General features: G+C 39.1%; 1 protein-coding gene and 1 non-coding gene across 2 annotated transcripts in view; both read right to left on the bottom strand.

Annotated features, from left to right (window-relative positions):
• LOC138827152 (zinc finger protein 658B-like) overlaps window positions 1-24885 on the bottom strand; it is a 193244-nt gene that overhangs the window by 136130 nt on the left and 32229 nt on the right. The window contains exon 4 of the mRNA XM_070022632.1: window positions 23659-23785. Within this exon, the coding sequence (XP_069878733.1) occupies window positions 23659-23785 (127 nt within the window). The remainder of the gene's footprint in view (window positions 1-23658; window positions 23786-24885) is intronic.
• On the bottom strand, window positions 12696-12802 carry LOC138827206 (U6 spliceosomal RNA). The gene has a single exon (XR_011372008.1). It is a non-coding gene; the product is annotated as a U6 spliceosomal RNA (small nuclear RNA).

The raw sequence follows: 24885 nt of genomic DNA, 5'->3' as shown, positions 1-24885 counted from the left end.
ACTCTGAAAACATTACAGGATGGAATAGGAGAAACCCTAGGTCTCCTTGGCTCAGGACGAAATTTTCTGAATAGAGACCCGGAAACACAACAAATAAAAGAAAGGTTGGACAAATACGATTGCATAAAGTTGCAGAGCTTCTGCAGGGCAAATGACATAGCTAGCAAGATCAATAGAAAGCCCACGGATTGGGAGAAGATCTTTACTAGCCATACAACAGACAAGGGTCTCATATCTAAAATATACTTGGAACTCAAAAAATTAAACCCCCCAACAACAAATCCTCAAAGAAACAACTGCCCAATAAATAAGTGGACAAAAGACTTAAAAAGAAACTTCTCTGAAGAAGAAGGAAGGATGGCCAATAGACACATGAAGAAATGTTCAACCTCCCTACCATAAAAGAAATGCAAATCAAAACAACATTGAGATATCACCTCACCCCAGTTAGAACGGCAAAAATCAAGAACTCTAACAACAACAGATGCTGTAGGGAATGTGGACAGAAAGGAACCTTACTTCATTGTTGGTGGGAATGTAAACTTGTTCAACCAATTTGGAAAGCAGTATGGAGGTTCCTCAAAAGACTTCACATAGAACTCCCCTATGACCCAGCAATCCCACTTTTGGCCATTTACCCAAATGTTTACAAACAAGACCACACTAAAGCTACCAGCACAACTATGTTTATTGCAGCATTATTTACCATAGCTAAGATATGGAACCAACCCAGATGCCCCTCAGTAGATGAATGGATCAAGAAAATGTGGTATATATACACAATGGAATTCTATGCCTCCATCAGAAAGAATGACATTGCCCCATTTGTTAGGAAATGGAAAAACTTGGAAAAATTATATTAAGTGAAGTAAGCCAGGCCCAAAGAAACATAGGTCCCATGGTTTCTCTTATTTGTAATATCTAGCATATGTATGAGTCAAGCGGAAAAGGTCAGATAATGTGATGTCAGAAAAATGAACCCTTAGATATGTATTTTAATGTTTTTTTCTTTCATGCATATGTTTCTAATGCATTTATAAGATTGTCTCTTTGTTGCTTTGTATGTCCCTCCCCCACAGTATAACCCCTGCTTTCACTATATTTGATGTCAGTATAACATGTGGAGGAGATGGGGAAAAACCAGTTGTTTAAGGATACAGGTGGACCTGTTGCAACAATGAGAAGTACAAGTTGTCATGTCCAAAACGATCTTTACAAAGTCCGTGCGGGTGGGGGGGGGAAGGGGGGAAGGAGAAGGATTGGGATTGGGGGGGAGGGGGATGCTGGGAAGGGATGTGAAGGGTAAACAAAGGAGGAGGCTGCAATGCTTGGTAAGAAATGTACGCATTATCCTGCCCATGTAATTGTAACTCCTCTGTACAGTATGTTCACAAATAAAATAAAATTAAATTTAAAAAAAAAAGAGTTGAGGGATAGCATGCAAACCCTGAGTACAAGCCCCACGACTGACAAAAAAAAAAAGAGGAGTATTAATTCTACAATCATAAGTATAGATTAAAGAAATTAACATTCTTTGGCCTTTTAACCATACCTTTGTACACTACTTTTCAAAATAAAATTTTTATTATATAGATTGATGATATACCTGTTATTATCAATGCTCTGTATCTGTGGTAACGCAATTTGTGCTGATGTTTATTTCCTCTCATATTATCAGTATTTTACTTTTCATTATTGCTTTTTGCTTCAGGTATCATTATTGATTTATTTTGATTTCTTAATAATTAATGTATATTTCTTTGGATGGCTTATTGAGTTTTTTGAGTATATTTTCTTCAGTTTAAATCAGAAATTACCTGATATATTTAGTATTTTTAGATTATAATATAAATATGATTTCATTTTAGTAATTACTTTGCTATTTATTATGTTTGCTATTTATTATGTCTCATCTGATTCTTCTTTCTTAGTTTGCTTTCATGTAACCTACAGACAGCATTCTATACAGTGTAAATCACCTGTAATATAATTTCAGGCAATCTTCTATACACTGCAAATCACCTCTGATGCCTATTACATTTTAAATCCTACTAAATAGTTGTTATACTGCATGGTTCATGATAATGCCAGTTTTTTCAAAGACTCCATGTTTACTATAGGTGCCATACTTTGTCAAGTATTTTGGTTCTATGGTTTGTTGAATCTGTGAAACAAACAAATATGTAAGTCCTAATATACTCCTTTGAAAATGCTACTAGAGGGGCTGGGAAGGTGGCTCAGTGGTAGAGTGCTTGCCTTTCATGCATGAGGCCCTGGGTTCGATTGCTCAGCACCACATAAACAGAACAAGCTGGAAGTGGTGCTGTGGCTCAAGTGGTAGAGCACTAGCCTTGAGCTGAAGAGATAAGGGACAGAGCCCAGGCCCAAAGATCAAGCCCCTTGACTGATGAAAAGCAAAAAGAAAAAAAATGCTCTTATACAGTAGCTGTAACCTAATCTTGTAGTTTGACTGTTTTCTTTAATAAAGAAGTAACCCCAAGCAAATCGTTTAAATAGGGATGCCGGTGGACCCATTGCAACAATGAGATATACAAGTCATTATGTCGAAAAACAACCTTTACAACTTTGGTGGCGGGGGAGGATTGGGTAGGAGGGTCGGGGGAATGGGCAGTGATGGGAAGGGGAAACTAAGGAGGAGGCTACAATGCTTGATAAGAAATGCTCATTATCTTGCCCATGTAATTGTAACCCCTCTGTACAGTATTTCACAATAAAAAATAAATAAATAAAATCTAAAAAAAAAAAAAAGAAGTTACTACAAATTTTGTGTACAGAATAAAGACCATCCTTAGGATGAAGCACAGAACTTCTAAATATGTAAAACATGCATCATAATTGTTGCTATACTATAGAACTGCAAGAAAGTAAATTTCCCAAACAGTCTGATTTTTCTTATGGCAGACATAGGTAGTTAAGTTACTGGAGGTACTGCATTGCATTATTACTAGGTACTCTAAGAGTTTACAATATTCTCACAATATTAGCCTATGACATTATATAATATAGTTACTTTTCAATGGAATAATTCCATTGAAAATCTGAATCAATTACACTTTTTAATTTTTTGTTGGTATTCTTTGAACATTGGTCCTCATATTTGCCAGGCAAGTACAGTACTAATTAATGCATATTACTAATCCACATATTTTGTTTTGATTATACCTATTTATACATTGAATCTTCATGCTTTATGAATCATGAATATTGTGCTGTGTTTTCCCTTCACAAATCATTTTAGACAGATTACATTAAATATATGTTCTATACATTCCTTTATATTACCTACACATTTATAATTTTCATGTGTAGTTTCATGTTGACATCTTTCTTATTGTCTTGAAGCAGGATAAATTTCTTGTAACAGTTTTAGAGGGAGATGTGTTATTAATTAATTACCTTTCCTGAAAATACCCATAATCTGCATTTTTAGAAGTGTGAATTGACTAAGAAAGAAAAACTTAAACACAGAAAAATATTATTTTCCATCATAAAATATCATTATTACTTTCATAATACCTTAGAGAGAAAGGCATATAATTCTCATAAATAAATTCCTACTTTGCTATTTTAAAATCTTAAATTTAAAAACATAATGTGTTATCTTTATAATGAAGAGTTTTTGTATATCAATTAAGTTTTTGTATTTTTTTTCCTATGAATCATTTTAGAGGTGCAAAAAAATAGATGCTGTGATTAAGTCTTTCCAGGATAAATCTGTGTGAAATAGTCACAACTACTGATACAGTTGAGGGAAGAGTGTGATTAGGAACAACTTTTATTTTGAGCTCAAAATATAAGGCAGAGCTGACTAGAACTAATGGGAACCCTGAAGGATGAGGACTAAGGATTTCAATGAACCTGATGAGATGCATGCCCAGGGTATCTACTGAAGTCGAAGAACCCCACAGATATTTTGAGCATTTTTATCCAAAATTATGAGAATCCAAATGAGCTGCAACATTTGAATATGGTAGAGAATGGAAGGTAGTACAATAAGAGACCATATTCTTTAGACAGTATTGGAGGACACTCCAGTAAACATAATGAATATAGAGAAGAGTGTGATAATTCTACTGTCCTTGCCCAAGAAATATTTCAGGGAGGGAGGAAAACACCTGAATGTACTGTATGTGCAAAATCATTCCACTTAAGACCTACAGTAGGTCTGGGAAGGTGGCTCAGTGGTAGAGTGCTTGCCTTGCATGCCTGAGGCCCTGGGTTTAATTCCTCAGCACCACATTAGCAAAAAGAAAAAAGCCAGAAATGTCACTATGGCTCAAGTGGTAGAGCGCTAGCCTTGAGCTGGAGAGCTGAGGGACAGCACCCAGGCCTAGAGTTCAGGCCCCCATGACTGGAGCCAAAAGAAAAAATACCTACAGTCAGTTCACATAAAAAAATGTACACAGGAGAGAATCTTTATATTTGTACTGGATTTGCAAAATCTTTCAATAAGGACATACACCTAAGAAAACCTCAGAGGATGTATCCACAGGAGAAGCTTGATGAGCATCAGCAGTGTCTAAAATCTATGTCTGAGAAAACAGAACTGATTTTCCCTCCACAAGAGCCCACAGTAGAGAAACCCTATAAATATGAGGAATGTAAGAAAATTTCGATGTACAAGTCAGTTCTCAGCACGCACCACAGAATTCACACAGAAGAGAAACCTTATTTTTTATTTTATTTTATTTTTATTTATTTGTTTTTTTGGGTCTGGTCGTGGGGCCTGAACTCTGGGCCTGGGTGCTGTCCCTCAGCTCTTCAGCTCAAGGCTAGTGCTCTACCACTTGAGCCAAAGTGCCACTTCCGGCTTTTTTCTTTTTGCTTATGTGGTGCAGAGGAATTGAACCCAGGGCCTCATGCATTCAAGGCAAGCGCTCTACCACTGAGCCACGTTCCCAGCCCGAAACCTTATGAATGCAAGAAATGTAGAACTCACTTTGCATCAGAGAGCACACAGGAGACCAAAATTATGAATGTAACAAATGTGGAAAGTCTTTCCACCATTAAGTCAAACCTTCATGTTCATCAGAGAATGAACATATGACTATCAGGAAAGTAGAAAGTCTTTCAACTGGAAGGTACAACTTGCATTTCATCAGAGAACACATAGAGAAGAGAAACCTTATGATTGCAACAAATGTGGAAAATCCTTCAAGCAGAGGTCACAGCTTTGCAGCCATAATAGAATTCACACAGGTGAGAAACCTTATGAATGTAACAAATGTTGAAAGTCCTTCTCCTGGAATTCAGATTGCAACACACATAAGAGAATTCACACTGGAGAGAAACCTTATGAATGTAACAAATGTGGAAGTCCCTTCAGATTGAAATGAAAGCTTACTTTGCATCAGAGAACACACATGAGAGAAACCTTATGCATGTAAGAAATGGGTAAGTCCTTCACCCTGAATTCACACCTCCATTCACCTATGAGGATTCACACACCTGAGAAACCTTAGGAATGTAATAAATGTGGGAAGTCTCACCTGGAAGATAACTCATTTTGCATCAGAGAAACCAAACAGGTTACAACAAGTCTAACAGCTTGAACTCAGAGAGTAGGCACTTTACGTTTTTTAATTGGGCTTGGGTCTTGAACTCTGGGCCTGGGCACTGTCCATGAGCTCTTCAGCTCAACGCTACTGCTCTACCACTTGAGGATCCTCACCACTTCGGGTTTTCTGAGTTGTTTATTGCAGATAAGAGTCTCCTAATCTTTTCTTGCCCAGTCTTGCTTTGAAACATGATCCTCAGATCTCAGTCTGCAGAGAAGGTAGGATTAGAGGCCTGAGACACTGGTGCCTAGCAACACTTTCCTGAATCATTTCTTCTCAAGGCTAACAATGCTCTACCACTTGAACCATAGCTACACTTGCACTTTCTTGTGATAAAGACAAGAGTCATAAGCATTTGGTTTTGGATTAGTAACCAAAAGGACTTCAGTGCTTACTTTATATTTAATTAATCACTAGTGATGAGCCTCTTATGATTGATTCACTCTTAGCCCATTGTTTTGTTCTGCTGAGTGAGTTATAATGAAACACCAGAGTCCCTGATGTGTTTTCTTACTTTCCTAGAGGGTGAAAGTGAGTTCTCAGGAGGATGAACATCTCCCTTCCACCACTACTATTCCTTTCTCCAGCTCCCTTTTGATAGTTGTACAAAAACACAATTAAGACATAGTAGCAGAAAAAAAAGTAATGTAAAATATTGGAAATATGTTAAAAATAAAGTGCAGAAGCTAGCTAGAAGATGGTTACAGGAATCCATAAATTGAGAGACACTAACAGATAGATGTAGGATTGTGCTTAGATATTCGATAGGTAAAATACAGGTAAAAAGTGATCCTCATCATTTTGTATTCCACAAATAGGTAAATACAGTATTTTGAAGTATAACTGGATGTTGATCCATCATGCCTACAATCCTAGTTACTCTTGAGGCTGAGCTCTGAGGATCACAGTTCAAAGCCAGCCTGGGAAGGGAAGTCTGTGAGACACAGATCTCAATTAATCACCAGACAAGCAGAAATGGTGCTGTGGCTCAAGTGGTAGAGTGCTCACCTTGAACTGAAGAGCTCTGGGACCACTTAGGACCTTTAGTTCAAGCTCAGGACCAGCACAAAAACAAACAAAAAATTCATTACTAAATACCACAAATAACATAGTACATGTAATAATATTTAAAGGTGCTGGACACAAGTGTCTCATGGTGGTAAACCTGAGATCTGAGGATTGAGCTTTCATCCAGCCCTTTCAGAAAAGTCAATGAAACTCTTATCTATAATTAATCGCCTAAAAATACAGGAGTAGAAAGAGTGAAAGAGCCTTAAGATAAAATGGTCAGAGATACCACCCAGACAATGAGATCAATACCTAATATTGGTACTTTTAATGTGATATATGGAAATAAATGCCAGTTTTAGTAAGTGGGTGGAATTGTGCAAAAATGCATACTGGCTCATGTAATTTTCACCCATATATATATATGTATATATATATATATATATATATATATATATATATATATATATATTTATATCGATACGTGTGTGTGTGTGTGTGTATAAAATCTTCAGAAAAAATTTTTAAGAATGAAAAAACAACAGAAACATAGAATAAGTTCTCCTGTGGATGTAGGTAGCAGTTGGAACAGGGAGGGTGAGCAGACAGGGTAAAGGAGGTGAATATGGTTTTTAAAAAGTGTGTTTGTGTAGGTGTGTGTGTGTGTGTGTGTGTGTGTGTGTGTGTGTGTGTGTGTGTGTGTTATGTTTATCAATGAAACTTGCTGACATTGGTTTTTTGTCTTCATTTACTCATTTGTTGTTGCTGTTGATGATGTTGTTTGATATTCCTGGGGCTTAAACTCAGGGCTTAAGAACTGTTCCTGAATTTTGTTATGCTGAAGACCTCCACTCTTCCACGTGAGCTACAGCACCACCTCTAGGGGTGTTTGGTGGTTGTTGTTGTTTATTAGATACTGATAAATCAAACCCAGTGTTCCATGTATGCTAGGCAAGCACTTTATCACTAAGCCATATTGCCAGCCCCAACCACACTATTTTAAGAAAGGGGGCGGGGCTGGGAGTGTGGCTCAGTGGTAGTGTGTTTCCCTTACATTCATGAGGCACTGGTTTTCATTCCTCAGCAGCACATCAGCTGAAAATTCATTGTGACATATCACCAATTAAATGCCAAAAGACTAGAAGTGCCATTGTGGCTGGAAGTGGTAGCATGCCAGCCTTTAGTGAAAAGCTTAGGGAATATGTCAGGCCCTCCCTGAGTTTAAAGTTCTCACACAACAATTGAAAGAAAAAACAAATGGTCCCAAACAAACAAAAACCTAGTTACTTGCTCATTGCCTTTGTTCTTCTATTTTTCTTTGTAGTTGTAACTGAATACTTCATGTCATCCCATTTTCTACTTTCTTCCTTTCACTTTGGGGGACTGAACCTTGGGAATTGCACATGGAAGGTGGATAGTACATACCAACACATTCTTTCTTCTTTTAACATAAAAAGTCAGCTTATAGGACAGGGAAGGTGGCTAAGTGGTACAGTGCTTGCATCACATGAATGAGGAGCTGGGTTCTATAACTCAGGTTCACATACCCAGAAAAAGCCAGAAGTGGTGCTGTGGCTCAAGTGGTAGAGTGCTACCCTTGAGCAAAAGCAGCTCAGGGACAGCACCTGGGCCCTGAGATCGAGCCCGAGGACAAGCAAAACAAAAAGTCTGCTCATTGAAATTAGTAAATGCTTCCTCTGCAATAAGTGGCTTTAGTTCACTTCCAATAGTACTGTCTTTCCAGTGATTGCAGGGGACACTCACAGAACAGACCTTATGCCTCTGCTGTCACTTATAAACTAGCTGTTGTACAACAGTAAGCATCAACAGATACATTTCTGCCCTTATTATTTTGAACACAATGGGATTTGTAAGGGTAGGTAAAAATAAGTGAAGAAAACCATTCCTTTTCACTTATTTGTTGTGATTGTAATGGATCTATCTTGCTGTGCACTCAAGTCCCACATTCTTGTCATTTGAGTTCTCTCTGAACTACTTTTCAATTTGTTTTCTTCTTAGGACACACACAAACACACACGTCCTGAAGAATTTATATGAGTACACCTAACAATTGTTTTACTACGAATGCTTCTTGTCCACAAGCAATTGTATCATCTACATAGGACAAGACTATTACATTAGGCCACTGACTTGTCTTACAGGTCCCTGTGTCCACAGTCAGCCCTGTAAGAAACATATGCACAACTTGGCCCATGCTGCAGGTGCCATGCTGTGGTGGTGATGGACTGATGGGTAGCACAGGCCCTGCTCTGGGCTTCTCACTTCTGTCCCAAGGGGCTTGCCAGACCGGTCTCTTGCATGAAGACTTTGGCACTGCCCTCCTCTCCTCAGCTGGTTCCTTACCAAACTTTTCTTTTTCTGTACCTTCCATTTTGAGTTCTAGCCTAGACCATGAGCCCAACCAACTTCCACCACACCAGATAAAGTCTCCACATCAAACTTTTTGTAAGAAATATTTAAGTTAGAATGTTTTGGCTGGGATTTGCTCAGACTTCATATACAAGTGAGGCAAAAGATGGTTGACTGTGGATGCTCCAGGTAGTCATGTACTCAAAGTACTGAGACTTCTATAACAAGAATTTCATACAAGGGTGTAAGTGATCCAGAAAACTTAAAGAATAAAATTTAAAAGAAATTCAATATTCATTGATGGAACAAAAAAATGTACACTTAATGTTAACCTAATTCTGGGAGGAAAAATGACCTAGAATTTGAGAATCATAAAGATATAAGTGTTCAAGCTAATGCAAGGGAGTCTTGGGTGGTCCCTGAGGGTCTAGTGAAAATCCTATGATAGCCTTGTTCAGTATCCACTGTGCTCAGTATCCCAGCTTCTGTCCCTTCCAGTCACTCTGAGGTGCATCATTCCAGGTTAACCTGAGGAAGAAAAAAGGTTCACCTGACATCCTGCTCTCTCACTGGGGTCAAGATTGCTTGGGAACTGGAGGTTCTTGGATAAATACTTAGATCTCTGGAGAGCAGACTCTTCAGGGTCATGACTTTGGGTCATATTAACTGATCCTGATGATGATAACACAATTTTCTATAACATAAATATGATTTTATTTGTACACTTTATCCAGTAACATTCAATAGATGGCTGTTGAAAATAATCTAATTTAGAGCTGAAATCTTCATACAAAAGCTGAACTCTTCTAAGGCCTAACTTTGGAAATTACTACAGGATGAAAGTTGTGGTAGGACCCTTGACATTCTGAAAAATTATATAACTTAACCCACTCTTAGTGATTGGGTCTAGGGTGAATATGTACCCAAGTCATGGTTCACCACTTCTCTTCTCAGGACATAGGAGCTTTTAGAATGAGCTGAAACTAAATATCCTGTCACTCACCCCTTAGAGTGGCCTTGAAATAAAGTGCAATCAGAAAGGGAAAAACAAGAAAAATGCTTAAATACATCTGACAGATCAGACTGAAAAGAGTATTTCTCCTGCATCTATGTGCACCTAGTACAAGACCACAGTCTTCTCGTTCAGATATATTGGTATTCTAGGATCTTAAATCAACACTATGTGCCTCCTTCATTTCTTATGATACTGTTTCAAGTATACTGAAATATTTGGCCACATTTTATATGTTGAGATCTTTCATTGAAGGTCTCATTCCACTCCATACAGACATGGACCACATTGTCCTACACAGTAACTTGAACCTCTGCAAGGACCTATGAACTAGTCAGAAACATAAAGGTATATGCACGTACATTCACATGACAAAAGATACCCAAATATTCATGACAATCTATCATTACCCTGGCTTATAAGACATTTCAATATCAACTTCAATTGAGGGACAATGACTATACCCTATGGAGTACATTAGGCTTACACAGGAATGATAACTTTTCTGCACAAGGGACAAAGAGCCCATTTTAAAAAATATCTTCCCTGGCTTTGGAGTTTTTCTACTCAGGCCTGGGTACTGTCCCTGAGCTTTTTAAATAAATGAACAAAGGTAATGATAGTCTATCAACTTGATTCACAGCACTACTTGTGGGAAATTTGGTGATAATTGGCGCTAACACCTTCACAGCATTTTCTACCTAGTTTGCCTTTCAATTGTTATCCTTAAAACTCATACTCTTGAGCAGCTAAGAATTCAGATGTGTAGCACCAGTGCCCTGTTAGATCAGTAGATCTGAACTACTTGATTCAAGCAGGAGTCATGGTTTCCACACAATAGGACATAAAATTTATAACATCATATAGACATATGCAAAAGTCCTTTTGCAATCACTTGGTAAAGGACTGTTTACCTATCATTCTGTAAACCACATCCAAATTCTTCTACTAAGTATTTAGAAGAATGTATTGTTTGCACAGGTCATATTAGTAGTCCTCAGGTTGAATTCAGGGGGAAAATTTGTAAGTCTTCCTTTACCTTCCATGCCAGATGCCCTTTTGTACCACTCAATTTTCACCTTACAGTCTTGCTTCTCTGCCTGGGCATTTCTAGACTAATTTTTATAATTACATGTCACATGGAGCAAACAAGATAGGCACATATCACCAGATCTACCCTTTTATTGATTAAGATACCATTTTCATGAAGGTTTTGCACAGGATGGCCTACAAATATTACCGTTCTAATTTAGCTTCCTGAGTAGCTAAGATTCCACACTTGAGGGAATGTAACTGGCTCATTTTTAATTGCTGGTCTTACATTAAGTGAGCAGTAAGTCCCTTAAATTTTGAGCTCAACCAAAAGTATTAGCCAAGTGATAGTAATAAAAATGATTAAAGCAATAATTAAATGTTATCATCAGACCTATGTTGAATGAATGAGGTATTTTGGTTCCCACCTTTTAATTTCAGCTATATGACAAGCCTAGGTAGAAGGACTCCACTCTGTGAACCATCCCTTCTCAGAAAGCATCCAGTGTGTAAACATGGGAGAATGAGCTATTTCCAAATGCCTGGTATATGCCTCTGTGTGTGTGTGTGTGCCACAAGTAGGAAGGCCAAGGGCACAAATGCCTCCCAATCCCTCCATTTTTGTACTAGGCCTGTATAGACCACCAGAAGGGTGAACAGTGTGAGGGAAGGAGTTAAGCTAGCAACCTAGCTAAATCTGGCAATGTGAAGTCCACTGTCCTTATCTTGTAAATGGAATCGTGGCCAGGATTTAAGGATTCTCTTTGAACAATAAAAACAAATACTGAAATTGTTGAAGGCACAGGAAGCCTGAGGTGAAGTACTCAATGAAACCTCTTGTTCCCAGAGAGAGATTTCTTCAGAAAAGCCCACAGGGCTCATGCTTTGATTCCTAGCTTTTATGGAGGCCAAGATGAGAGAATCTCCTTTGAAGCCAGCTCTGGCAGAAAAGACAGTAGAAATATCTCTACTTACCCACCAAAAATCAAGATGTGGCACAAGTGGTAGAGTGATAGTGTTGCTTTAAAAAAAGAGAAAATAGGGCTGGGAAGGTGGCTCAGTGGTAGAGCGCTTGCCTTGCATGCCTGAGGCCCTGGGTTCGATTCCTCAGCATCACATAAGCAAAAAGAAAAAAGCCAGAAGTGGCGCTGTGGCTCAAGTGGTAGAGCGCTAGCCTTGAGCTGAAGAGCAGAGGGACAACGCCCAGGCCCAGAGTTCAGGCCCCATGACGGGACCCAAAAAAAAAATAAATAAATAAAAATAAAAAATAAAAATAAAAAAAGAGAAAATATCAAGTATGTTAAATCAGTTCCTGAGGTGAAGACCTCATATTGTCACAAAAACATTTGTTCATGAAAGTGTGAAAGTAGAGCTCTTCATGGAAGCAAACAGCTCTGGACTTATCTAGAATGACTGGCTTATATAGGATCTGGAGTCTTGGTCTTGGTTTACTAATTAAGCACTTTCTGATGTAACACAGACATTTTTTCTAAATGCATCCAGGCTACGTTTAAATACGTAACTATACAGAGGGATCTATCTTGGCTCTAGAAATTCTAACTTTAGGTCCAACTTTGTGTTTATGTAAATGAAGACAGTATATTTGTTGTAAGGTGAATTATCCCAGAAGTCACATTTTTTTATTGTATAAATGATGTAATTAGGCTCTTGGTACTTTTAGAACACTATTTTGTAAAAATATGGAATGTTTCACGAATTTGCGTGTCATTCTTAAACAGGGACCATGCTAATCTTCTCTGTATCGTTCCAATTTCAGCCAATGTGCTGCCGAAGTGAGCACAGAAGCCATATTTTGGAAGATGGAATACTGGAATCTTTATTACACCGGGAGCAGTCTGCAAGCAGCCCGTTGTAACAAAGTATTGCTGTCCACAAATACACTTAGACAGCTTGGCAATAGGCCAGAAAGGGAAAAAAAAAAGAATAAAAACAATACCAACAAACCAATACAACACTGAATTGGGAATTGGGACACCATGATTACCAGAGACAAGCCAGGAGACAGGACACAGGACAGGATCACAGAGACATGTGGCATGGTGTCTGGTGCCACTGATGGTCCAACCTAAATAGGGCCGGAGCAGGGGGCAGGTCCACAGGAAACTCCCAGTCCCAAGCAGTGGAATAACAGATTGAGTAACATATCAGCCAAATGCTCACCCCTGCTTCCAGGGATCCAGGCACATCCATCATCTGGGAGGAAGGTGATGAATCTTGTCATTTCCTTCCCCGACATGAATACAAGATGGCAGACCCAACCATCTACCTTGTGGCCAATATGGCACGAGCCAGGCCTGACCTCCTTACTTAATATTACTGATTTTTTTAAATCACTTTATTAAATGTTACAGCCTCTGCATCCTTTTCTAAATAGATAAAGAGTATACTTCTTGTAAAAGCCATTTTTTTACTTTTTTTTTGTTGTTGTTGTGAAAATACCAAACCCAAGGGTTACAATTACAGGAGCAAAGTAATGAGGACACTTCCTATCTAGCATTGTTGCCTCCTCCTTTGTTTCCTCTTACCATCCCTGCCCTCCCATCTCCCACACCCCCCACCAAACTTGTAAAATTCATTTTACAACATAACATCTTGTACTTTTCATTGTTGGAATGAGTACACCTATATCTCTATTTAAACAATTTTTCCCTTCCCCTCCACAAATTATATCAATATCAAATACAGTGAAAACAAGGATTATACCATGGTAGAAACATACAAAGCAACAAAGAAATCATCTTATATATATATTAGCAACAATAGGAAGCAAGAAAAAACATTGGTGTCCTTATCTTCAGTTTTATTTCCCCTAACATCAACTTATCTTACCGTTTCTGCTTGTCTCACACATATACCAGTTATTATAAGGGAAACTATGGGACCTATGTATCTTTGGGCCTGGCTTACTTCACTCAATATAATTTTTTCCAAGTTTTTCCATTTCCTAATGAATGGGGCAATTTCATTCTTACTGATGGAGGCATAGAATTCAATTGTGTGAGACATTTTCTTGATCCATTCATCTACTGAGGTGCATCAGGGTTAGTTCCAAATATTAGCTATGATAAATAATGTTGCAATAAATGTAGTCATTCTGGTAGCTTTAGGATATTCTTGTTTGTGATCATTTGGGTAAATGCCCAAAAGTGGGATTGCTGCATCACAGGAGAGCTCTATGTGTAGTCTTTTGAGGAACTTCTATAAATCTAAAATATACCTGGAATACAAAAAATGAAATCCCCCAACAACACATCCTCAAAGAAACAACTGCCTAATAAATAGGTGGGCTAAAGTCTTAAAGAGAAAATTCTCTGAAGAGGAAAGGATGGCCAATAGACAAATGAAGAAATGTTCAACATCCCTAGCCATAAAAAAGTGCAAATCACAATATTGAAATACCACCTACATTTTGGGGTGTATTTTCTGTTAATATTGTTTAGTAACACTTAAGACTTGACTCTTCTGTGGATTTGTCTTTAGTGGATACTTTAAAGCTCTACTTGATTCAGGAATGTTTCTTTTCCCATAAGAAGGCTTTATGCTTTTCCAGCCCACCTATCATGTTCTGAGCAGGAACTTCTAGGGTAAAATCACACAGGTTCTTTTCTGACTCTCTCATTTGGCTTCTCTCCAAGCCATGGTTCCAGAATCTTTACTCATGGTCAATAGCAAGAAAGAAGAAAGGATCTCTGATGAGATTCTTTTATTTCTCACTCTGTTTGACATTCCATTTTATGAACCTAACTGTGTATAAAATTGAAGAACAGAAAAAAAAAGATTCAGCTTCAGGAACATGTTTCTGAAGAAGCTAAAGATGGCTTGGAGATTTATCCGATTATCAAATCTTGCCTTCTAAGTTAAGTACAGTTTTGCTTTAGTTTGTTTCTCATTTTTTAATTCAAGGACAAAGTTGCCTCACTTTTTATGTGATTCAATGACACCTAGGAGGTAACTTCTCATGGAAGGTAAAGGTTGGCTAGAATCTGGTCAGCCATCACAGCCTCATACATAACATTAGACTATCCTAATGAAGTTTTAATGGATTTGCTGAAATAGTGTGGTCAAACATAACTTTGACTGTTGTATAGGAGTGAGTGTGTTATAAGTACTTCAATTAATCTCTGTAAATACTCTTGGACTGCTTTTTGGTATTTGTCTTTCTTGACTCTTAGGCTGTATTTCACGGTAATTATAGAAATCTCTGTTTTTCCCAAAGGTATGTACAAGTGTAGTAGTACTAGATGATATTTCTATGTAATTCTATATTCGGTTCTTTTTAGGACTCATTGTCCCATCTCTGATAGTTTTACATACCTGAGAGAAATGCACCAAGGTTCACATTGTTGTCACATCTTTCCTAGCTTTTCTTAGACTTTGGAAGGATTTTTGTTGTTTTGTTTAAAACTACGGCCACACTAACATGTATAAAATAGATATTGTAATTTTGATTTGAATTTGTCTCCTGATTATTGATACTACTTTTACATTTTAATCAGCTATTTGCGTATGTCCTTTTTAGAAAAGTCTCTTCAATATTTTTCCCATTTTAAATTAAATTTTTTTGTGGGGGGTTTACTTGTAGGATTTTCTTTATATTTTCTAATTCAGATTTGTTAGGAATCTATTTAAAGACATATGCAAATATTTTCTCCTACCATGCTTTTGCTTCTTCGTTGATAGATCTTTTCAGTATACAAAGTTTTCATTGTATGCACTTAATCTTGTTTTGTTTGGTATTTATTTTTTTAAATTTTTGTTCACTTATTTATTTACTGTCGCTCATGGGGTTTGAACTCTGGGTGTGAGCTTGTCCCTCAGCCCTTCAGTTCAAGGCTAGCACTCTACCACTTGAGCCATGCCTGCACTTCCACTTTCTTTGCTGATAAAAGCAAGAGTCATAAGCATTTGGATTTTGATTAGTAACCCCAAAAGGATTTCAGTGCTTACTTTATGTTTAATTAACCACTGTGATAAGCCACTTGGATTGATTCACTCTTAGCCCATTTTGTAGTTCTGCTGAGTGAGTTATAATGAAACACAGGTGTTCCTGATGTGAAGAATTTGTGTTTTCTCACTTTTCTAGAGGCTGAAACTTAGTTCTCAGGAGGATAAACCTCTCTCTACCACCACTACTATTCCTTGCTCCAGCTCCCTTTTGATAATTGTACCAAAACACAATTAAGACATGGTAGCAGCACAGAAATGTAATGAAATCATTAGAAATATGTTAAAAAAAATTGAAGTGCACAAACTAGCTAGAAAATGGTTACAGGAATCCATGGAATGAGAGACACAAAGAGACAGAAGTAAGATTGTGCTTAGATAGGTCAAATACAGGTAAATAGTGATCCTCATCTCTTTTTTTTTTTTTTTTTTTTTTTTGCAGTCCAGTCATGGTGCGTGAACTCTGGGCCTGGACGCTGTCCCTCAGCTCTTCAGCTCAAGGCTAGCGCTCTACCACTTGAGCCACAGCACCACTTCTGGCTTTTTTTCTTTTTGCTTATGTGGTCCTGAGGAATCGAACCCAGAGCCTCATGCATGCAAGGCAAGCACTCTACTACTGAACCACCTTCCCAGCCCCATTTTGTATTGCATAGATAGGTAAATACATTATTTTGAAGTACAACCGGATGCTGATGGATCACGCCTGCAATTGTAGCTAGTCTGGAGGCTGAGATCTGAAGATCACAGTTCAAAGCCAGCCTGGGCAGGGAAGTCAGTGACACTCTTATCCCCAATTAATCACAGGAAAAACAAAAGTGGTGCTGTGGCTCAAGTGGTAGGGTGCTCACCTTGATCTGAAGAGCTCTGGTACAGCTCTGGGACCATTAGTTCAAGCCAAGGACCAGCACAAAAACAAACAAAAGTCCACTACTAAACACCACAAACAACATAGTGCATGTAATACTATTTAAACGTGCTGGACACAAGTGTCTCATGGTGGTAAACCTAGGATCTGAGGATTGAGTTTTCATCCAGTCCTTTCAGAAAAGTCAATGAAACTCTTATCTACAATTAATCACCTAAAAATCTACAAGTAGAAATGGTGATAGAGCCTTAAGTTAAAATGGTAAGGGATAGCACCCAGACAATGAGATCAATAACTTACAGTGGTACATTTTAATGTGATATAGGGAAATAAACGCCAGGTTTAATAACTGGGTGGAATTGTGCAAAAATGCATACTGGCTTAAGCAATTTTCACTCATATATATGTATATATATAATCTTCACAATAATTTTTTATGAATGCACAAACAACAGAAACATAGAATAAGTTCTCCAGTGGATGTAGGCAGCAGTTGGAGCAGGGAGGGTGAGCAGACAGGGAAAAAGAGGTGAATATGGTTTAATAAATGTGTATTTGTGTGTGTGTGTGTGTATCTATGTGTGAGTGTTTGTGTGTTGTGTTTATCAATGAAACTTGCTGACATTGGGTTTCTTGTTTTCATCTACCATTTCATCGTGTTGTTGTTGTTCTTGTTTGACATTCCTGAGGCTAGAACTCAGGGCTTGAGAACTGTCCCTGAATATCATTATGCTGAAGGCTACCACTCTACCATTTGAGTTACAGCACCAGTGCTTCTAAGGGTATTTGGGGGCTGTTGTTGTTTATTAGGTACTGAGATTTCAAACTTAGTGCTCCATGCATGCTAGGCAAGCACTTTATCACTAAGCCACAGTGCCAGCCCCAACCACACTGTTTTAAGAAAGGAGGCAGGGCTGGGAGTGTGGCTCAGTGGTGGAGTGCTTGCCTTGCATACATGAAGCACTGGTTTCTATGCCTCAGCACCACATCAGCAGAAAATTCATTATGACTTATCACCAATTAAATGCCAGAAAACTAGAAGTGACATTCTGGCTGGAAATGGTAGCATGCCAGCCTTTAGTGAAAAGCAGAGGGAATATGCCAGGCCTTCCCTAAGTTTAAACCCCACAGCTAACAACTGAAAGAAAAAAGAAACAATCCCAAACAAAAACCTAATTACTTGCTCATTGCCTTTGTTCTTCTATTTTTTTTTTTTTGTAGTTGTAACTGAATACTTCTTGTCATTCCATTTTCTACTTTCTTCCTTGCACTTTGGGGTGTTGAACTTTGGGACTTGCACATGGAAAGTGGATACTGCCTACCAACCTATTCTTTCTTCTTCTTCTTCTTTTTTTGGGGGCACGGTCGTGGGGCCTGAACTCTGGGCCTGGGCGTTGTCCCTCAGCTCTTCAGCTCAAAGCTAGCGCTCTACCACTTGAGCCACAGTGCCACTTCCGGCTTTTTTCATTTTGCTTATGTGGTGCTGAGGAATCGAACCCAGGGCCTCAGGCATGCAAGGCAAGTGCTCTACCACTGAGCCACCTTCCCAGCCCCTATTCTTTCATTTTTTAACATAAAAAGTCTGCTTATAGGACAGGGAAGGTAGCTAAGTGGTACAGTGCTTGCATTGCATGAATGAGGAACTGGGTTCTATTCCTCAGATTCTCATACACAGGAAAAGCCAGAAGTGGTGCTGTGGCTCAAGTGGTAGAGTGCTACCCTTGAGCAAAAGCAGCTCAGGGAAAGCACCTGTATCCTGAGTTCAAACCAGAGGACCAGCAAAACAAACAGTCTGCTCATTTAAATTAGTCAATGCTTCCCCTGCAATTTAAAAGACAAACTTACAAGTGACATAATTTCACTTTCAATAGTATTGTCCTCATTTCCAGAGAGTTCAGGGGCTGCATACAGAAGAGACCCTATGCTTCTGCTGTCAGTTATAAACTAGCTGTTGTACAACAGTAAACATCAACAGAAACATTTCTGCCTTTATTATTTTGAACACAAAAGGATTTGTAAGGGTTGGTAAAAATAAATGAAGGAAACCCTTCCTTTTCACCTATTTGTTGTGATCGTAATGGATCTATTTTGCTGTGCACTCAAGTCCCACACTTGTCATTTGAGTTATCATAGAATTCCTTTTCAATTTCTTTTCTTCTTAGGACACACACATTCACACAGATCCTGAAGTATTTTTACTACTTCATCTAACAATGTTTTACTACCAATTCTTCTAGTCCACAAGCAATTGTCTTATCTACATAGGACAAGACTATTACATTAGGCTACTGACTGCTCTGACAGGTCCCTGTGTCAACAGTCAGCCCTGCAGGAAACACGTGTGCACCTTGGCCCATGCTGCAGGTGCCGTGCTGTGCTGGTGGACTGAGGGGTAGCACATACCCTGCTCTGGGCTTCTCACTCCTGTCCCAAGGGGCTTGCCTGGTTGGCCAGTTGCATGAAGACTTTGCCAGAGCCCTCCTCTACTCAGCTGGCTCCTTACCAAATTTTTCTTTCCTGTACCTTCCACTTTGAGTTCTGGCATAGACCATGAGCCCAACCAACTTCCACCACATCAGATGAAGTCTCCACATCAAACCTTTGGTAACAAACATTTAAGTTAGAATGCACATATAAAGTTTTGGCCGGTGTTTTTGGGTCTGGTCGGGAGCCTGAACTCTGGGCCTGGGCACTGTCCCTCAGCTCTTCAGCTCAAGGCTAGCGCTCTACCACTTGAGCCACAGCACCACTTCCGGCTTTTTTCTTTTTGCTTATGTGGTGCTAAGGAATCAAACCCAGGGCCTCATGCATGCAAGGCAAGTGCTCTACCACTGAGCCACCCACCCAGCCCCAAGGCCAGTTTCTTAATGTTTGTAGTAGTTAAGGTTCAAACCTTGGGCCTCACCCATGTAGAGCACGTGCTTTACTCCTGAGCCACCATCCCCATCTCTAGAGTAGTAGACAGTAACGTTTTTAATATGGTTGAACAATTTTGTGTGCATTTGTGTGGCCTGCAGGTGAATTCAGGGCTTGAGGGCTTTCTGAGCTTTTTATCCTCAAGGCTAGTGCTCTAATCCTTGTGCCACAACTCAGCTTCTACCTTGTTTTATAAACTCAGATTTTGTGCTTGTTGAATTTCCTTGCTCAGAGCTCACTACCTCTTATCCCATGTCCACAACTCAGCTTTTTTGGTGGCTAATTGGAGCTAGTCTTGTAGGCTTTTCTGTCTCGGTGGCTCTATTCCTTGATCTTCACATCTCAGTTCATGAATATCTAGACTTAGAGGCAAACACCACCTTTGGCTGTTTCTTTACTTTTATGTCTGTTGCAGCATAAAACAAGATGAAATTTCAAGTGCTCAGCTTTACAAAAATATGTCTACTTCTATGTGGACCAGTATGTATATATAAAGAGGATACTAAGCACATTCCCTGGCTCACCATTGCTATGAGCATTCTTTACAATAACCTAGCAGTATTTTATCTATGTGCACATGTATGCATGCATGCTTGAATGTGTGGATATATACAGACATCCATATATGCACACAAACAGAAACTTAGTTTGGAGGCAGGATCTTAGTATGTAGGTTGGGTTGCTCTCAAACTAGCGAACTTCCTGACTTCACCTCTTCAATTAAAATTATAAGCCTACTCCATCACAATTGGTTTACTGTTATTTGAAATGAGTTCACTGCCATCCTCAAATGAATAGTGACTTAATGAAATACCCCCACAACCCTATTACATCTAAGAGCAATTCTTTTTTTTTGGGGGGGGGGTCTGGTCGTGGGGCCTGAACGCTGGGCCTGGGTGCTGTCCCTCAGCTCTTCAGCTCAAGGCTAGCGCTCTACACTTGAGCCACAGCACCACTTCCGGCTTTTTTCTTTTTATTTATGTGGTGCTGAGGTATCGAACCCAGGGCCTCATGCATGCAAGACAAGCACTCTACCACCAAGCCACCTTCCCAGTCCCTAAGAGCAATTCTTAAAAGTGAATTTTGCCAGGTGCTGGTGGCACACACCTATAATCCTACTCAGGAGGCTGAGATCTGAGGATCATGGTTCAAAGCCAGCCAACACAGAAAACTCTGTGAGACATCCTATTTCCTATAAACCACCAGAAAATCAGAAGTGGCATTGTGGCTCAAGTGGTAGAGCAATAGCCTTGAGCTTAAGAGCTGCAGGACAGTGCTCAGGTCAAGTTCACGCCCCACAACTGACACATATGTGTGCATTTTACACATGTATACACACTATATTAATTTCTATACATCACAAACATCCAATTTTAAGGCTTGAACTCATTGCCTCAGGGCTGTTCCCGAGCTTTTCCCAAGGCTACTGCTCTATCAGTTGAGCCACATCTCTAATTCTACTTCCCACATTTGTGGTGATTATTTGGGGATAAGAATCTTATGGAATTTTATTCTGAGGCTGGTTTCAAGGCTCAATCCGCAGACATCAGGTTTATAGTCATGAGTCTCCTGTGATCAACAGCTTTAGATATTTTTACTTACATGTGTTAGGTTATTTCTGGTATTTAGGATGGCTGTGCATTGCCCTTCCCATGGACTATGAGAGTTCCCATGGTGTTCATTACACTGCATACAGCTGACATGTTGCTCATCATCTGATTTTTAAAATGAGAAATAGTATTTTACTGATGTTCCAATCTCAAGAAGCTATTTAAGTTTAGCTCGTTGTAAATCATGTGCACATAGCAGAACCCATGTATACATTGTTTATTTATTCAGTCAATAAACATTCTCAGTCTCTTAGAAAGTGAGATGGTTATTTTTCTTTCTGTTTCTCTTTTGCTTCTTCTGTGTGTCTGTGTTGTGTGCCAGGAATGGGACTTGAATGCATGGCTTGGTCACTGTCCACCCTCAGCTTTTTTCATTCAAGGCTGGCACTCTACCAGGTGACCCACAGACTCTACTTCCAACTTTTCATTGGGTAATTGAAGATAACTATCTGTCATTCTTGGGTTGACTGGCTTTGAACTGTGATCCTCAGATCTCATCAACAGGTGTGAATCACCAACCTGAGGGATGATTTATTCTTTTCTTGATCAGTCCTGGGCTTGAACTTGGAGCTGGGGTATTGTCCCTAAGCTGTCTTACTCAAGTGGTTTACCATTTTGAGCCACAGTTCCACTTCTGGATTTCTTCTGATTCACTGGAGATGAGTTTCCTGTTCAGGATCATTTTGATCTGTGATCCATTGATCTCTAACTTGTTGAGTAGCTTGGATTCTAGGCACAAGTAATACTCTTTATTTTTTTTGCTTTTTGTTATTTTTGGACCTGAGAAATGACATCTACTTAATTTCTTTCTTTTGTAAACCAACTTATTGCTTGCACAGTAAATTACAGTCAAGGACTGCCCCAAGACATGGAGGTATGCTCACACCATTTAGTTGTAAAAACAAGATCTTGTTCCAGTTTTTTTAGGCTGAATTTACTCCAGATTCCTGATGGAGTGTGCATAGGACACGTGTACCGCAAAAGTGCCATGATGGGGTTCTAGAGCAATGATTGAATTGAAAAGCTCAGACATCCTGGCTCTTCCACCCACACTGAACATTGGTAGCTCTCCAGAGAGGCAGGATAGAGCCCTCATCTCAAATGGCCTAGCCTGCCAGTGTGGCTCAAGAGGTTCTGCAGGGAGGGCATGGAGATGTTGGTTCCATAGGAAATGAATGAGCTGGGAGCACTGGCTCATGGAGAGCAAGATGGCTCACTGGCATCTTTATAACCCAACCCCACACAGAGCATCACATATGAACCAATCAGAGAGTAGCTTCTGATAGGATTTCTGAGCCACAGCAATTACACCATGGTTGGAAGTTGCACTCCAGATTAATTCAAATAGTGGATTTAACCAAAAGTGATAGGATTAAAGGGGTGACAATATGTTGGAAATGAACTTGACAACTTCAAGGTGGGAGTGGGAAGGGATAGTAGGAGATAAAGAAAGGAGAGGGTAATGATGTTCAACAATAAATGTACTCATTACTTTACACGTGTAACTATAACTCCTTTGTGCTGCACTTTTACAATACAATAAAATGAAAATGAAAAGAAGAGCACCCAGCCCAGTCTTGATATAGTCAGAGAAATAGCTATTTACCATAGAACCAAATAAACATAGTAAGAATGAGAAGGCACAGGCCATAGAAAGGTGGGTAACATAGCAGGAATTGCCAAAACTTTTCACTCCTGTCAATACTCAAGGACTTAACTCCCAATTAAATGAAAAAGATTGATAAGTTGAATCAAGAAACAAGACCCATCTATCTGTCTTCAAGAGGCACACCTTGCCCACAGAAATAAGTATCCTGAATGTGAATGGGTAGAATAAATTCAATCAAGGAAATACTCCCAAGCAGGCCAGAATAGCAATACTAATATCAGATAGAATATATTTCAAATTATAATTAGTAAGAAGACTAAGAAGGCCATGACATACCAATAAATGGACCTTTCCTATGAGAGGATATAATAATCCTAAATAGCTATACCCCAAATGAATACCCCCTTCATCAAACAGATACTACTTAACCCGTAATATGCACAGATCCAAACACATTGATTTTTGGCGGCTTTAACAGACCAAAGTCACCTACAGATAGATCATCTGTGGTTTCCAGATCATCTTTCCAACAGTGATATACATTATATTCTAGATTGTATAACCATTTACAATAATATGCTCAAGGTTGGGAAGACAGTCTTCTGGAATGCTACATCTAAATAACATAAATATTCATATATTTACGAAAAACAAAGCACATGACCTTACAAGTTAATGTGACTTTTGCTCACCCAAGGACACAATGTTACAGTAGATCTCCAGCATTACATCTCTATACAGGGTCCTCTGAGCAACGTCCAGGTACTGCCACTCCTCCCAGCTGAAGTCCACAGCCACATCATCAAATGACACTAGCTTCTGTAAGGACACATTTCTGTCAAGTAATTAGCCCTGAGTCATGAGACCACGAAGGCTGGAATTTCTTTCGTCTACAGGTATGCATTTTATCTTATATAAAAATGTTTGGAGCTTGCTGTGTTATCTATACAGTGGGAGAAAGAATGATCAAAGTAGAAATGTTTGCCACTGTATTAACTTGGTAATTAAAATACAAGGTTTCCTGCTGGGAAGGTGGCTCAGTATTAGAGTGCTTGCCTAGCATGTATGAGACTCTGGGTTTGATTCCTCAGCACCACATAAGCAGAAAAAGCCAGAAGTGGCTCTGTGGCTTAAGTGGTAGCGTGCTAGTCTTGAGCTGAAGAGCTCAGGGACAGCACCCATGCCCAGAGTTCAAACCCCACAGACAACAAAAATAAAAAAAAATAGTTTCCCAAAGGAGGAGGCTGCAATGCTTGGTAAGAAATGTATGCATTATCCTGCCCATGTAATTGTAGCCCCTCTGTACAGTATGTTCTCAAATAAAATAAAATCATATTAAAAAAATAAAAAATAAAAAAATAAAAAAAATAAAAAAATAAAAAAAAATAGTTTCCCTAATACATCACCACACATTTCTAAGGAGATAATAATCTGGCATGCCCACATTAAGTCTAGGTAGTAAAAGAGTATGTTTAGCTTACTTTGATAAAATTTCCTATGTATCAGGGTGACAATGAAGTAAACAGGAAGCTTTTCTTGCATTTTCATATTCTGCCTCACTTAAAAAGTGCTCTCACATGGGCTGGGAAGGTGGCTCAGTGGTAGAACGCTTGCCTTGCATGCTCGAGGCCCTGGGTTTGATTCCTCAGCACCACATAAGCAAAAAGAAAAAAGCCGGATGTGGCGCTGTGGCTCAAGTGGTAGAGTGCTAGCCTTGAGCTGAAGAGCTGAGGGACAGCACCCAGGCCCAGAGTTCAGGCCCCATGACCGGACCAAAAAAAAAAAAAAAAAAAAGTGCTCTCACATAAGCAAGCACAACACATTCAGGATATTATATCGAATATATACCATATTCATCAACCTATGAAAAGCAGTGTTCATGTGAATGTAAAAGAGAGTTAACAGTACTCAAGAAAGTA

Source organism: Dipodomys merriami, unplaced genomic scaffold, assembly GCF_024711535.1.
Source record: "Dipodomys merriami isolate MVZ:Mamm:240054 unplaced genomic scaffold, mDipMer1.0.p SCAF_151, whole genome shotgun sequence".
NCBI lineage: Eukaryota > Metazoa > Chordata > Mammalia > Rodentia > Heteromyidae > Dipodomys > Dipodomys merriami.
Note: the sequence above shows the minus strand (reverse complement) of the source record. Positions and strands in the feature narration are given on the sequence as shown.